The sequence below is a fragment of the Eptatretus burgeri genome, chromosome 14 (assembly GCF_056783735.1).
Source record: "Eptatretus burgeri isolate ZD-2024b chromosome 14, Ebu_testis_v1, whole genome shotgun sequence".
In the NCBI taxonomy this organism is placed as follows: Eukaryota; Metazoa; Chordata; class Myxini; order Myxiniformes; family Myxinidae; genus Eptatretus; species Eptatretus burgeri.
The window spans coordinates 32,351,367-32,367,391 of record NC_140974.1 but is presented as its reverse complement, the minus strand read 5'-3'; the positions used below and the strand labels follow the sequence as shown (position 1 = coordinate 32,367,391).

The 16,025-nt window shown below is 35.1% G+C and overlaps 1 protein-coding gene across 8 annotated transcripts in view; it reads left to right on the top strand.

Moving 5' to 3' along the window:
- Positions 1–16,025, top strand: part of LOC147012911 (fibronectin type III domain-containing protein 3B-like) — a 173,612-nt gene that overhangs the window by 60,814 nt on the left and 96,773 nt on the right. For all 8 annotated transcript variants that reach the window (XM_085854257.1, XM_085854261.1, XM_085854260.1 and 5 more), the window contains one exon: positions 1,259–1,320. In XM_085854257.1, coding sequence (XP_085710383.1) covers positions 1,259–1,320 — 62 coding nt within the window. The remainder of the gene's footprint in view (positions 1–1,258; positions 1,321–16,025) is intronic.

Genomic DNA, 16,025 nt, shown 5'->3' with positions numbered 1-16,025 from the left:
CACGGTCCAAGAAAAGCGTCAAGGTGCCAAGAAGCATCAGTTGTCTGCATTCCTTTCCTTGCCTTAGCTTGTCTGACTGCCTGCTGACCTGTTGTCTGCGCAGACAAAACTTTCCTTTTGCTTAGTCTTACAGTGAAGTCGTGACATAATGTTTGTCATCTTAATTCTGCCCAGACTTGCCTCGGGTTTGTCATTACCGCAGTTTTTGACGTCTCTCCTCGTGACCTGCTGTGCACTGATTGATTCTTTCATGTTGGCAATTCTCCAGGAATCAGCTGTGGAATAGCATCGCGGCCTGTCTAAGTGGAGCCAAGATGGCAGATGTTCCATTTGAAGCATTCAAGAAGGGAGATGTTTTGCTTGAAAGAGAGACCTTTTCCATTTGAACCCATACACTCTGTAGTGGCAAGATCAATCCAAGGCAAAACAAATGCCATTGCTTTACTCGCACCGGCTTTATAACTCTAACACCACCAAACCATTCACACAAACAAGTTATCTTGTTCATCTAGTTCCGTAAAATCGTGTCCGACTTCTGATGACATTCATGATCTGACTTCTCCCAACATCCCTATCCTGCACTGCTTTCCGAAGCTCTGGCAGAGACAGCACGGTTACAGCCTTTACCCCATCCATCAGGCATATACAAGGTCTGCCTCTTCCTCATCTTCCCTCAACCATAGCATGGTTGACTTCTCCAGACTGCAGACTCCAGACACACTCAAATATGAGCAGAAATCAACCCAAAATCCTCCCCCCCCCCAAAAAAGGTGTTGATTAAATATTACAGGTTTTCAATGCACTATGTGATACCCATTATGCAGCAATTCCCAATTCTTCTTTTTTCTTTACATCGATATTGCCACATAGCCCCAGGATTGTCTTATACATGTACAGTGGTTGTGTTGATTTCCATTTAAACAAATCTGGAGAGAGCAGTCTTTTTCTTTGAGCACGCTTAACAAGGTAGTGTCACCTATTGGTTGTTTGTATTTGAATTAAGCTTCTCAGAGATCACACCTCCGCATGGACCATTCTTTATAACTGGAGATGGTGACGCTTCCTTGAGCACAAGGAACTTAAATATGAAGAATATGAAAACGAACAGGACAAATCAAAAATAACAAAGTGAAGGTTGAGATTGTGGAATTTCATTTATTTTCGTGTAATAACGATTAGATACTTGTCAGAATGCCAGTCGTTACAATTGTTGTTGTCGTAATGATAATGATGTATGGTTATTGTTGTTGTTTTGCAGGTGATGTGGATACAGAGGCGAAACGGTTATCATCTTCGAGTACTCCAATCAGTAAACCTCGCGTAAGATCATGATTTCTTCATTTCTTTGTATTTGTTTTATTTTATTAATTAATTGATTAATTTTAACACGTCTTCCTGTCTCACTTTCTTCCTATTGAAGCATTTCTCACAATCTTTTGTTGTTGGTGGTGTTCTGTGTAAAATTTACTTTGTTGAACAATTAATACGAACATGTAGTAAGTAATTTTGAGTTTGAAGCAAACCTCGAACACATAACTAATCCTAGAATGGCACTCAGTAGCACACGCACCTCGGTCAGGCTGAACAGTTTACATTTTGTATCCCACTGATGGCAGGATCTGGATCCGTACCTTAACCAGAATTTAATCAGCTTGGTCTTGTCACCTAACCAACTCATTCACCAAATTTCGTCCAAATCCATCCACAACTTTTTTAGATATCATGTTATACAGGGTGTCCATAAAGTCTCTTTACAATTAAAAATATTTATTACAAAAGCAAATGAATAGATAAACCTGTGGAAATTATTACAAAATGAGGAGTAGTTATTGAAGTTTTTTTTTTCCATCATTTAATACGCTTCGATGTGGGCACCATTAGTTGCATGAAGCACATCAAGACGGTAATCGATTTCCTGCCATGTTCGCTGTGGCATAGCCTCATCAATGGTGGCATTGGCGTCAGTGATCCTTTGCTTCAGGTCATTGATGTTCCGTATCTTTGTTCGATACACGATATCTTTAACATAACCCCATAGAAAGAAGTCCAGGGGAGTGATATCTGGGGAACGAGGTGGCCAGGGAATTGGGCCATCCCTTCCAATCCACCGTTCTGGAAATGTTTGATTTAGGAACTCACGAACATCCAGTCCCCAATGTGGTGGTGCACCATCTTGCTTGAAAATGATGGTTGGTTTTAGGTCATCCAGCTGTGATGCCACATATTCAGTCAAAAGGTTAAGGTAAACATCCCATCAATTGCCTTTGTAAGAATTTTTTTTAAATTGAAAAGAGATTTTATGGACACCCTGTATATCGATTTTGGCTTTATCTCTCAATGGTGAAAAATCACTTTAAAAATTCCAGCATCTTCACCAAAGTCGAATCAATTCATCCTTGTCACACACCCAACCTACCTACCATGTGTCATCCAAATCCGTCCGTAATTTTTTGAGTTATCCTGCTAACAGACACAAACAGTGGTGAAAACATAACCTCCGTTCACCTCAGGTGGCGGAGGTAATAACGAGATCTGCCAAGCTTCCACCAATACACACTTACACACATACACACGGGCAGACGCTTTTACCAATAGATAAAAAAATCTAGTATAATTCATTTTGTGGCTCCAAACAAACTATATTTTAACGGTCCTGACAGCTCGTGTTGCACCCTCTCACCCCAGCAATATAATTAATAGCAAATATCATGATTTTAAAGTTACTCTTTACATTCACAATCCCCAGATATGTCCTTCCCATTGGTGTTCAGAAGCACCAAATTCAGATCCGCAGTCCATTCACTGGTGGCGATCCGTCGGGGGGTTGTTTAGCACACGCCCATCCACTGGGGCCTTCCACCAACCCACATGGTCAGGAGTTTGTACTACGAGTAGCTGCCCGTTTGGCAAGCTGAGAAAGTTCTCCAACTCTATTGTTGTGCAGTGGCTAAGCCGTTTCTTATGGTAAGAAATCAGTAGGGCTTATGGTCAGGGAAGAGTATTGATTATGAGTGATTTTAACTTGCCAGGGATAGATTGGGTCTTGGAACAGGGAAATCCGAACAGGGAACAGGGAACAGGGCAGATCAGATGAGAATTTCCGACATCTAGTCCAGGATAATTTTTTCACCCAGTTTGTAGATAAGTCCACAAGGGAGGGGGGGGGTTCAGTGTTTGACCTCCTTTTAAGTAACTATCCCAATATGCTGGAGGAAGTGAAGATAGGAGATAACTTAGGATCGAGTGACAATGACATAGTGTGCAATGATTCTGTTATGAGTTAGACTTCAAGACAATAACATGTGTGCAATGATTCTGTTAAGAGTTAGACTTCAATCGAGTAAACACTATTAGATTTCAGGAAGGCAAACCTTGAGGGTATGATGAGAGAGTTGGGTGATGTAGATTGGGAGAGGCTAACAAGAGGACAATCAGCATCAGAGAAATTGGAAATCTTCAAGGAGAAAATGTGTAGAGTGCAGAGTAAGCACATTCCAATGAGGTGTAAAACGAGAAGCATAAAGAGGCCAGGGTGGTTGAGGTATGAGATAAGGAATGCTATTAAGGAGAAGCAGAAGGTATTTATCAATAGTAATAAGTGTGTGTCAGTGTGTCAGTGTGTCTCCTCCTGAACTCCAAAACTATGAAACTAAACAGCCTGAAATGTTGTTTGTATACTAAGAAAACTCCAAGGAAGTGCATGACTGAAAATTGGGTGTTTGGGTTCATTATAACACCCCTTTTGAAGATAATTAATGGCCTTGTTTAATTATATCCTTTATCAGATGCCATCCTCGGTCACTTCGCTCTCTGGGGTCTTAAGGCATATCCTGGGTTACCTCGCTGTGGTGTGAACTCTGAAGCCGCTATGTTTTTTTTTGACCTGCTTAACCGTGCCTTGATTTGGAACAGGCTGCAACGATTTCTTAATGATAAAGTTTTTTTTTTTTCCACTTTCCTCACTCATATTATTGAATGCCTGTTCATCATAGCTACTAATTGCTGTATACATCGCTTTTTTAAGTGCTATAGTTTTCAAATTAGGAGCTTTGAGCGATTTCATACACGACATGATGCAATTTTCCACGATCTACTCTTTCGGACTACCGGTAATTAAAATATCTCATCAAAGTATTATTTCGGCTTTGAGGATCGGATATCATCCGGACTAAAGAAATGTCAAATTCTGTCGTGAAATCTGATAATTTAAAAAATAACGAGTCTTATAACGAAGCCTACATACCTCTTTACTTTAAGCAAGCAAAGCTATGGTCCCTCCTTCTCCATATATAGACGAAAGAATGTGAAATTTCCAAAGCATTGAACTTATCTTTTTCTACTGTTTGGACAATTATATTGAGTGAACAAGAGATTTAGGAACGTGCCAAAATTAACCAGGTTCATTGAGCTATATGAATTAATCTATTCACTACTTGACTTTGTGCCCTGTCCCCCCAGAGGGACTGCTTATCCACAGCATCTGCCAGATCTGTGTCTATATTTTCAGAGGTTTCGAGAGGTGCTCTTTCCTTTTTTTGGATACATTGTCGAGGCTCGGATGAGAGCTAACACACAACTCACAACAAAGGGGGGAGGGGGCAGGAGACAAGAGGGGCGGGAGAGGGAAGGTCAAAACAGCGGGGAACAGAGACATTAGGAGATCTGTGGAAGGGAGAGGTATGGGACGGGGAACACGGGGTATACAAGATGGACACCACAGGGACTTTCAGGACCTTACATGACAGAGAACTTTTGGGAAGGAAAGCATTTGAAGGTGGTGGGTTTGGGGTGTATTAACAGGGACAGAAAAGATTGTGGTTTTGGATGGGGGGAAGGAAGAGATGGTGGTGAACAGCTGTTTTGAAGACCTGGAGGGAAGAATTGGATTGAAGAGAGTGGGGGAGTTTATTCCAAAGGTGGGGAAAAAGAGGAATAAAAGAGTGAAGGTGAGCAGTGATTCGTGATTTTGGTAGTTTTACCAGAAGGGGGTTGCTGGCGGCACTTGAGCGCCCTATGGAAATATGGGGGGGGGGGGTCAAATCTCATACAGAGCTGGGGCGGGGGGGGCAAGGCTGGAGAGGAGACGGTAGAAGACAGAAAGACCACCGACCTGCCTGCGGTGAGAGAGTGAGAGGCCCAAAGACTCAGCCTCACCGCGGGAGATACCAATGATTGTAAATGCCTTGGTTTCCACAGCGTGAAGCCAAGAAAGGTGAGAGACGGGAGCACCAGCCCAGAGGGGAGAGCAGTACTCCATCAGGCTTCAGACGAAAGCGAGAGAGTTTGGTGAGCAGGGCAGGGTCCCAGACCGTATTGAAAGCATGCCATATGTCTAGCGAGATGGCTCTGATTTCATGTCTGGCATTGAAGACCTCCATCTAATGTTGGGAAAGCAGGAGCAGCAAGTCCAGGGTAGAGTGACCTGGTCTGAAACCAAATTGATAATCGGAAATCAGGCCATTGGAGAAGAGGAAGGATTTAATGTCAGAAGCGATGATGGCTTCCATAACCTTGCTGATGATTGGGAGAAGGCTGATTGGTCTGTCGTTGCAAGGATCTGTTTTTGCACCTTTTTATGCAGAGCAGTAATGTTAGCTGATTTCCAAGCAGAAGGCAGATGACCTTGAGCAAATGAGTGGGTGATTAGAACAGAGAGAGGGTGAGCAAGAGTAGCAGAGCAAGTTTTTGATGCCGTCTGGACTGGTTCCAGAATCAGTCGAGGTTTGACAGCAAGCTATCCACCTTGTCAGGAGAAAAAGACACAGAATCCAGGAACTGCTGGGTGCGACTGGGTAAGGTGGGTAGAGAAAGCGATTGGTTTGGGACACAATATTTAGAAGCAATCACCGAGTTTAGGCATTCAGCCTTTTCACGTGCCGTGTCAGCAGTGCGGCCATTTGAGGTAAGAGAAGGGATGGAAGGGGAAGATACACCAGAAACAGATTTGATAAGATGCCACCAGGATTTGGAGGAGGGAGACAGGTTTGAGAGTTCATATTTGAGATTAGGTGTGTTCATAACAAGAGCGAGAATTGCTTTGCCATACATGTCTCCTCCTGGTCCCAATGAATGTTCGTTTATTTGGGCAATGTATAATGGCATGTTCGGTGCCAAAAATATTAAAAATAACACGATGTACATATTTGAAGAAAAAACATGTACGGCTTATGTGTGTAAATAATACATCATGGTTAGATACCTGGGATCATTCAAATTGCACTGGGCCATGGACTAACATTCAGGCATGAGGCCTGCCGATCTGTGCTGCTTCATAAACTAATGTACATACATGAAGCAAAACATTGGTACGGCTTATGTGCATATATAATGCTGCTTGGATGGCTGCTTCTCTCAGTCTCTGCCGACTTTCTCTTAAGTTTCCAGTCATTACATGTCACGTTTTAAGTGTTTATTTTCTTACCTACATGTTTACTGTGTGTTTCTCGTTCGGTTTTGTGAAAAAAATTGTGCTATTTTGTGAGTTTTCATCGACTTGTCTTACCGGGTTTTCTTGAGACCTACCCATCCTTTCCGTCGAGGTGTACGATCGATTTTATTTGTATTCTCTCCCTATTACCATCAATTCCTATTTTCCCCACTTTTCCCACCGCCTCCCATCTATCCCTCTCAATTACACCCTCTGTTTCTTGTCTTAAATTAAAAAAAACAACTTCTAAAAACAACAACAACCCTTTCTCCCTCCATACCCATGAGAACCAATCCTTCTTCTCCTTCCTCCTCCTCTCAGCACACCATCCTCCTTCTCTTTGAGCTGCCCCACTCTCACCATTACCTTCACGATTTCTTCCTACAACATTCCATTCCCGAATCTTACCTAATGTTCAAAAATCCAAAAAAATAATAATTTTCTTTGTATCCTTTCTAAATATACACCTCTCGAAACCACGTGTCTCTCTCTTCCCGAAACCTCCCGAAACCACGTGAGTAGGGTAAGAATACTGATTCTGGCTCACTTTTCCCCATGTAAATGAATGGGGGATTTTCAGCGATTTATATTTTTTTTCCCTAAAAATAAATCCCCTTTTTATCCCAAGGTATATTTATTTGTCTCCCCTTTTAACTTGGAGGTTGAACCTCATTGAATTGAACACCTGGGGGTTGAACAGCTCACTCATTGAACCTATAAAGATTTGTTCATTCTCAAATTCCTTCAATAGTTTAATTTTCTTTGCACAATAATCCCCATCTAAAATATTGACAAACAAAACATTTGAATCTTTATATTTTTTAAGATACCCCTTTTGTGCCATTACGAAATGATAAACTTCTCTTAATGCTCTTGTTTGACCACCTCCTGAGCCACATATCATTTTGAGATTATAGTAAATTGTTTTTTCATTGTTCAATTGATAACCATCAAAGTTTTCAGTCCATTCAAGGATATTCATTTTTTTCTTTACATCCTCTAACTTACTAGTTTTTAAATTAATTCGCTTATTTGTTTTATTTACCTTTGTTTTAGTTATTTTTTCAATAAGACTTATTTGATATTTTTCACATTCATTATGTTTTCCATTTATATACCAAGACTGAGATTTTCTCCACTCTTTAGTTTGATTAATACTTGGTTTAACCATTTATATATTGTGAAAAAATGCGGCGGTAGCCCTTAAAAACCCTAACCCATCTTCCCATCGTTAAAACATAATCTATTTTATACACTCTATCATACAATATCCATATGGAACACAATCTATTCCATTATCTAAAATAAATCTCTTATCATCAAAGGCTCCTAATGCCTTTTTATTTACTTCTTCACTATATATGTTATGTTTATAACTTCTTATTGTATTCATTTTCCTATATTCTTCTTTCTTATTCATCAAACAATTATAATAATTTCTAAAAGTTATTGATTTCTTTATTACATATTTCTTTATTCCCTTTAACCTCTTATCAATCTGTTCACCATACTTATAAGCATATGCCTTTGCTCTCAATCCAATAAACTCACTCATTACTTTTCCACCCAACTCATCCTTAAACTTACCAATAACCTTTTCATTCTTTTTGGAAAATAACTCACTCTTCTTGCTGAAATTACTTGTATCATATACTCCAATATTTTTCTTCATATCTTCATAAACATCATCAGTTTTTATATCTAGGATAAAACTATCAGTATCCATATACAACAATGAAACATTTTCACCATACTCTTTCTTTAAGTCATTATACAAATAATCATACATCAATATCTTTGATAAATCAAGAACTGCTGTTCCAATATAAATTGGTTTATCCATTACAATACTTTCCTTTTTCATATGAATTGCAGAAAAGTTCTCTGAAAAAACCTCTTCTCTCTCAAAACTTGGTTTATTTATCAATCTCGAAGCTTCTTTCCAAGATGTTGCGAATCTAATGTTTTGCCTGTTTCTAACATTTTCCATAGTCTTTCCAAATACAGCATTATTCATTAATTTATAAAAGTCCCCTTCAAATTTTACTTTTGTATTTGCTCTCATATCTGTATTGAATTGAATATACTTTTTCACCCAAGGACTTTGTTTAAATTTTAAAACTCTATGAATTTTAGCTACTCTCAATCCTTCTCTCAAAAACTGTTTTAAGCTTCTCTGATGCAAAACATATCCCTCTTTATCATAGAATGTTGTTAATAACTTTTCTGTTGATTTACCTTTAATATTAAAACTTTTATGATAATCACTTAACCATTCTTTCTTTGGAGTTTCTTTCTCACATGCAAAAGGAAGATCTTTATGCTTATTATGAAGATCACTCGGGTACCTCAAATCAACTTCAAAATAATAACCTTCTTCTTCATCATTCAATTCCTCTTGAGAAGAAATAACAATATTCATCAAAGCCTTTTCATAATTCTTTTCTTCCACCCACTCTAATTTACCATAAGGTAGAGATTGAGACATTGCCCATCCATACAAATTATTAGCATCAAAATACATCAAATAATTACTATCTTTTTCACTATCATAATTTGGGAGATATTTATTATTTGCTTTAGCATATCTTTTTGAACATACTTGTGATATTCCACCTCTCTTGGACTTCTCAATCATCAAAAGCATATCCACATCACTGATTAAATCTATATCTTGTTTTGTCATTTTCAACATTGCACTCCAAGCTAAACCAGGAGCTGTGAAATAGTGGGCAGGATCTAACCCATAACAATTTTTATTATGACAGAGTGATCTAAAAGCTTCAAACACATCAGCTAACAATAAAACATCTGTTTTTAGATATAAATCGTGATATTCTCCAAGGTTCTTTATCTTAAATATTTTCCATATTTCTTGTGCGTGTTTATATTCCTTATCACTTATCTCTTCTTCATAAAGGTTATTATAGAAACTTTCTTTTGAAGGAAGTTGTGTTTCTTTAAATCTCATAAATGAATCCATATAATCATAAGGATAAATTCCCTTACTTGTAAGAATTTTCTCTTTACTTTGAATTTCATTCCTTGTTTGAATTTCCTCTCTCGTAAGAATTCCTTCTTTAATCAGAATTTCATCTTTAATCTGAATTTCCTCTTTAGTGAGAATTTCCTCTTTTGGAAAGAATGAATTAAGATTTGGAAAAGAGTCTGTGGAGCTTAGATTTGATGCGAGGTAGGCTAGTGGTGTTCCCATAAACTTGTAAGAATCTAAAAACCTAATACGAGTTATAGGTTTTGTGAATATCATTTTTGAAAATGAAATATACTTTTGACTTGTGTTTGTTATAGCAGAAATATTCCCTGGTGTTTTTGAAAGTTCATTTATAAATAGATGTGTATCATAGTTGGCGCTGTTGTGAAGAAAGACTGGAATAAAAGAAGGTAATTTATAATTAAGATTACAACAGGAATGAGCGGGACCTCTATATTTACCAGTAAGATGACAATGGTCTCTAACTTTAAACTCCTTAATTTCCCCCTCACAAATATGACAGATATTGTTCATTCTAAATTCTAATTTTTCTTCTTTGGTTAATTTCATCGGTTCATTTGTTTCTTTCATTAATTTAGTGAGTCTTATACAATCCTTTTCTAATCGTTTTACAAACTCTTGTGAAGCATTTTTTCCACGATAATGTTCAAGTTTGTTATACTTTTCTCCAACAGATGATTTGATATAATAACAAAAACCACAAGGAATATGTTTTTGATATTTATTTGTATATGGTTCTTTTGGATTAGGAGAAGCAGTATTTATCTTTTTAAGGATACATTCAAAATCAGCGTATATCACAAATGGGTGCATGATAGATTTATTATAATCTTCAAAATAAATCTTTTCACCAGGTTTAGGCATTGTAATTACAGCTGATTTATGATTACTACAATATTTTGAATGTTGTTCTAATCGTTCTTTTGTATGAAATGAATTAAGACATCGCTTACAAGGATATATTTTGTTTGCTGTTCTGAATACCTGAGAAGAGATTAATCTTGATAAATTATTGATGTATGTGTAATGTGAATTCTTTCCAACACTAAAATATAAAAGGTCAATGTGTGTTTCTTCATTTTTATAGTTGTTTGAAATTTTTAATATTTGAACTTTGTTTGTATCCGTTAATCCATATACATTAATAGAAAGATTATTCTTTTTCTCAAATTTAGGAATATCTGTTAATGGCATTGGGAATTTAAAATCTTTAATGTCCAAGGTATTCTCATATTTCATATATTGTTTTACTCTTTCTGAATTACATTTTGGTGGATGTAAGTGAGCAAGAACAGACCAGAGAAAACATTTATTATCATTGTTCTTAATATTAACAACTGCCTTCTTTAGTTTTATTTCTTTTGGTAATTCAATATAAGAAGAAGCTTTAAGAGGGTTTGATTTTAGAATGTGTATATCTAAAAAGATGATTTTTTAATATTGAATCCACTTCCTACCACTGTATTATCAACATCCTCCTCTTGTCTTGATAGTTCTTCATAAACCCCACTATTCAAAAAATCTTGAAATGATGTTATAAAATGAAGATCTGTTCTCATATAAGGAGTTTGTTCTTCATCTTGTCTTTTCATATTCATTTTCACTCCCATATAAAACTTTAAAGTTTTTATTTCTTTTAATGTCTTTTTAATAAATTTTTCAACATCGGGTTTCACTATTTCAATTGATTCAGCTATTGATGATGGACCGGGTTCTCCAAATTGAAAAATCCTTATTTTTATATGCCCTTTAAATGCCTCATCAGTGTTTTTAATATAATAGTCTCCCTTTACTTTAAACTCATTTTTCTTGTGTTTTTGTGATTGAAGATGTTGATTATAACTACTCTTCAAAACATCCTTTGAACAGATATCACAATGTTTTCTTTCCAACTCAAGAGGAGATATTTGATGAAATAGATTAAATGTGTGTTTGTTGGTTCGGAGGTGTTTTCTATAATGTTTATATTCGTGATTACAAACATCGCAGTACGTTGTATTCACCATATTTATAGAATAAAACTTTGCTTGAACTAAAATTTTCTTGATGAAAATTTCGTTTAATTTATAGGTGAATCTGTGCTTAAAAACATTTTATCCTCCAACTTTTTCACTTAATAAATACAATGTTTCAAGACACAAAAGACAAGTTTCAATCAATCTCTTCATCTGTTAAAGATACTGAGAAATATGTCAAGGATGTAAAATTGAACAAAGATAAATATAACAACTATTGGATAAAAACTATTATGGTAAATAATATGAGTTCTTCAATTTCCTTCAGTGGAAGGGCTTTTAGTATACCTGGTAGAACATCAATTAAAGTATCTCTAACAAAAGTTTCTCCTCTCCTTCTAGTAATATATTCAAAACTAGAAAAAGCAATGAAACAAGAAAAAGTATTAAAGAACAAAAACCTTATGGATGAAGCTTTAGAAAGAAAAGATAAGACCATCTGTAATATGCAAGGAGAAATTTGTATTTTTTTCAACAACCCTAAAGATGTAAATCTTGATGAAATAAAGGATGTTAATATATCAGGTGAAATGACATTTCGTTCAATAGTAGTTAACGATAATTTTAAAATTACCTTTAATATAAAAAATGTTGTCGTTGAATCTGATAATGAAAAAAGTATATCGATATCGATGGTAATATACAACTGAAAGTATAGATGAATTTCAGTTTAAGTAAAGTTTTACTTTATAAATATGCTAGACTTTCCTGATTCTCCATATGACAAATTTGAGAATTGTCCTGCGTGTGAAAGACGGGGATTAAACACAGAGTCAAAAGCCTATAAACAATGTATATTCTGTGATTATCTTCTAATTAATGATAATAAAAAATATAAAAAGGAAAATAATTCTTTTAGATTTTCACCAAAAATGAATTACTTTACAAGATTGATTAGAGAAATGAATGTAAAGTATGAGGATGATAACACACCTTTCCTTACAAGGGAAGAAACTGAACGTATAAGAGAAATGTTCAAAGGATTGTTGTTGTATATTATTCATGGATGTAATTTTCAGGGAAATATCAACACAAGATATTGTATAAATAAAATAATGGATTATCTTGAAATTAAACCTGAACTTAGGATAAAATATAGAGTTTCTAAAAAAGCTAATAATAAATTAAATAACCTGTTTTTCAAATATATAAATGAATGATTTTTTACCTATTTGGGAAAATAAGATAAAATTTAACAACCATAAAAATCTCCCAAATTCATTAAGATGTCTCATAGTTGGTTCAAGTGGATGTGGAAAAACCTGCTTACTTTTAAAAATGCTCCTCACTCCCAACTTTTTAGATTATGATAATTTAATAATTTTCACAAAGTCGAGTTTTCAACCAGAGTATCAACTACTCTCACAAGGTTTTAATGCTGGTCTTCATAAGAAGATATAATAGGTTTATTTAAACGTCAAAAAAACCTAAATGATTATAACATTGAAGATATAATTCAACTATTTTGTGATACACAGAGATGTAAAAAGAAATCAAATCTTATAACTTGTATTCTTAGTGATAATACGGATGATATACCGTCTCCCCAAGATTTGGATAAATCAAAAAAGAACCTCGTTATCTTTGATGATTGTGTTAATGAGAGAAACCAAACGGTAATGGATAGCTACTACACAAGAGGGAGACATTCTTCTTGTAATTGTATTTATCTTAGTCAATCGTACTTTCAACTTCCTCGTCGTTCCATCAGAAACAATGCTAATACTTTTATTTTATTCAAGTTAAATTCAATAGATATCAATAATTTTTGGAGAGATAATTGTTCTACATTATGTAGTAAAAAGAAATTTGAGGATTATATGAAGCACACGACTGAAAAATATAAATATATTGTTGTGAAACAAGATGAGATATTAAGGGATATATTTTTTGTTTTATAAACAACTACATATATAAATGACAACTATTATTATAAATCTTGTGGGTAAATCTGCTTCTGGAAAAAACTTTCATAAATCAAGGTTCTTGTGTAGTACAAATGAGAATATTGTAAATTTACTTAAAAAACACCCCGTGATACGCATTGTATCAACAACAACTAGAGCAATAAGACCTGGAGAAGTAAAAGGTGAAGATTATCACTATATTTCAGTGGAGGAACATATGCGATTGAGGAATGAAGGACAAATATTTGAGGAGGTTTCTCTTGGTACAACAAAATATTCACATTGTAAGAGTGAGTTAAAGAAACTAAAATCTGGTGGTGTTGGGATATTAGAAACTAATCCAGAAGGAACGAGACAAATTATTAAATATCTGAGCGGAGTGAAGATTTTATCATTCGGTTTTGATGTTGATGAAGAAACTCAACACAAAGCGTATGAAAAGCAGATATGCAAGGATTAGTGAAGAAGAAATTACAACTCGCATTAATGTTAATAAAGAATTTGATGAAATATTTAAAGAAAAGGATTTATTTGAACACATCTACTTGAATGATGAAGAAAAGGAAAATTTCCCTGTTGATCTTTACAATTCATTAAATGATATTTTACAATAAATAAATGGATACAAAAGAAAGAGCAAGAAGATTTAAGGAACATCAAGAGTTGGTTTCAAAAGTTGTAAAACAACAGGAAGACATAAAGAAGAAACGCAGACAGAAACTAACGGGCGAAGAAGCATTTGAAAAAAAACAAGAGAAATTTTTTAAACCACTTTTAAAAACTTCCCAAGAAAAAATGAAAGATGTTTCCACAGTTCCCACAGTAGAATATACTCCTAGAAAGCTTCAAATGTTAAAAGATTTCAGTCAAATGACGGAGGAAGAATTAGAGCATTTAGGAGAATTAGAATATGATGATGAAGGTTTATTTCAACAACTGGAAGAGATTAATCAACCCCTGATTATATTGTGAATGCTGTTCAAAACAATGAATATTCAGCGGATTCAAAAACCAAAGCAGGACTCATTCCAACAGAACAACCAGCAATATTTCATCTTGTTCAAGAAAAGGTATTGATATTTAATGATGAATTAAGGTTCTTAAGTTCTGCTCAACCCCTGTTAAACTAACTCCGAGATTAATGTTTCTTCTCACAAAAGATGGAAGACAAGGTTCAACTGTGAGGGATGAATCAAAGTATATTGATAAACCATTGGATATGGAAAATAATGATGATAGAGTATATATTGATTTGCTGAACACTCTAAATTATAAGGTTATTCTTTCTGGTAAAAGTAGGAAGAATGAGAAGGAGAAACACATTATTCAGGCTTTAAGTATCCTTGGTTCAGGTATTAGTTTTCTTCCAAATGACCCATCGCAATTAGTTAATAGACTGTTATTGTTGTTCGGCAGTAAGAAGGCTGGAAATAACAATTGTTTTAATGAAGCATCAGCCATTTTAGACCAGTTGATGAACATGAAAATAATTAATAAATCTCAATATAAAGACATTTTAACTCATATTAAATAAGATGAGAAGCACAATCCTGAGTTTTAATTTCACAACAAGCGACCACACATCTTCATTCCCATACCCACTACAACTTGACACAACAAAAGAATATGAGGCATCTTTATTGTCCATGGAGACTTATAATACCTTATTTAATATAACCGAGAAAAATGACAAGTTAAGTTATAATCCGGGAAGTGGATACAAAGCGATAACAGTCTCACCCGGAGCATACGAGATTTCTCAAATATCTTCCGAAATTGCTCGTCTTATGAAAGAACAGGGTGATGAACCAAAAAATATTGTTATAAACATTCAAAAACATACTTCAAAATCAACGATTAAAGTTAAAAATAACTACAAGGTTGATTTCACAATTGATAATTCATTTAGAGAGTTATTAGGTTTCTCCTCAAAAAGATTGAAACTAATGGGACGTTTTACAGTGATAATGTCATTCAAATATCCTCAGGAATAAATTCGGTGTTAATTCACTGTGATTTGATTGATGGTGCTTATAATGATGGATTAAAAACAAATACAATATTTTCATTCAGCGCATACTCAACCCCAATTGGTTATAAATTCAATATGGAGCCTAAAAATTTGGTTTATCTACCTGTGTCAGGAAAAACCATACACAGAGTAAATTTTAGGATAACCGACCAAGATAATCGTGTGATTTCTTTTAATGGAGAAGTTATATCCATCAGAATTCACCTACGTGAAGTTTTTCAATAAATAAATACGATGGTTATTGTGAGGAAGCACGAGTTGGGAAAATATAAAATAATTACAGGGGATGGGATGTTCCTTTCCCGTACTACAAGGGTGAAGGTATGTATCTTGGTAGAGGATACTATAAACCTAAGAGACAAAGGGGTGTTGGACATCAATTTAGAGGAGATGGGATAATTGATACTCTCATGGGTATTGGTTCAACTATTCTTAAACATAAAGACCTAATTGGTTCAACTGCTTCTGCTGTGGGAAATGTAGCAGGTGCTGTAAAGAGTATAAAAGATGCTCAGAAAGAATCTCATAAATTACAAGCAATAAAAGAAATTAAGAAAGGTAAAACTCAGTTGTCCTCCCAAGAACGACAGAAAATAATTCAAACACTTGGATCAGGGTTTCAAAAGTTTTA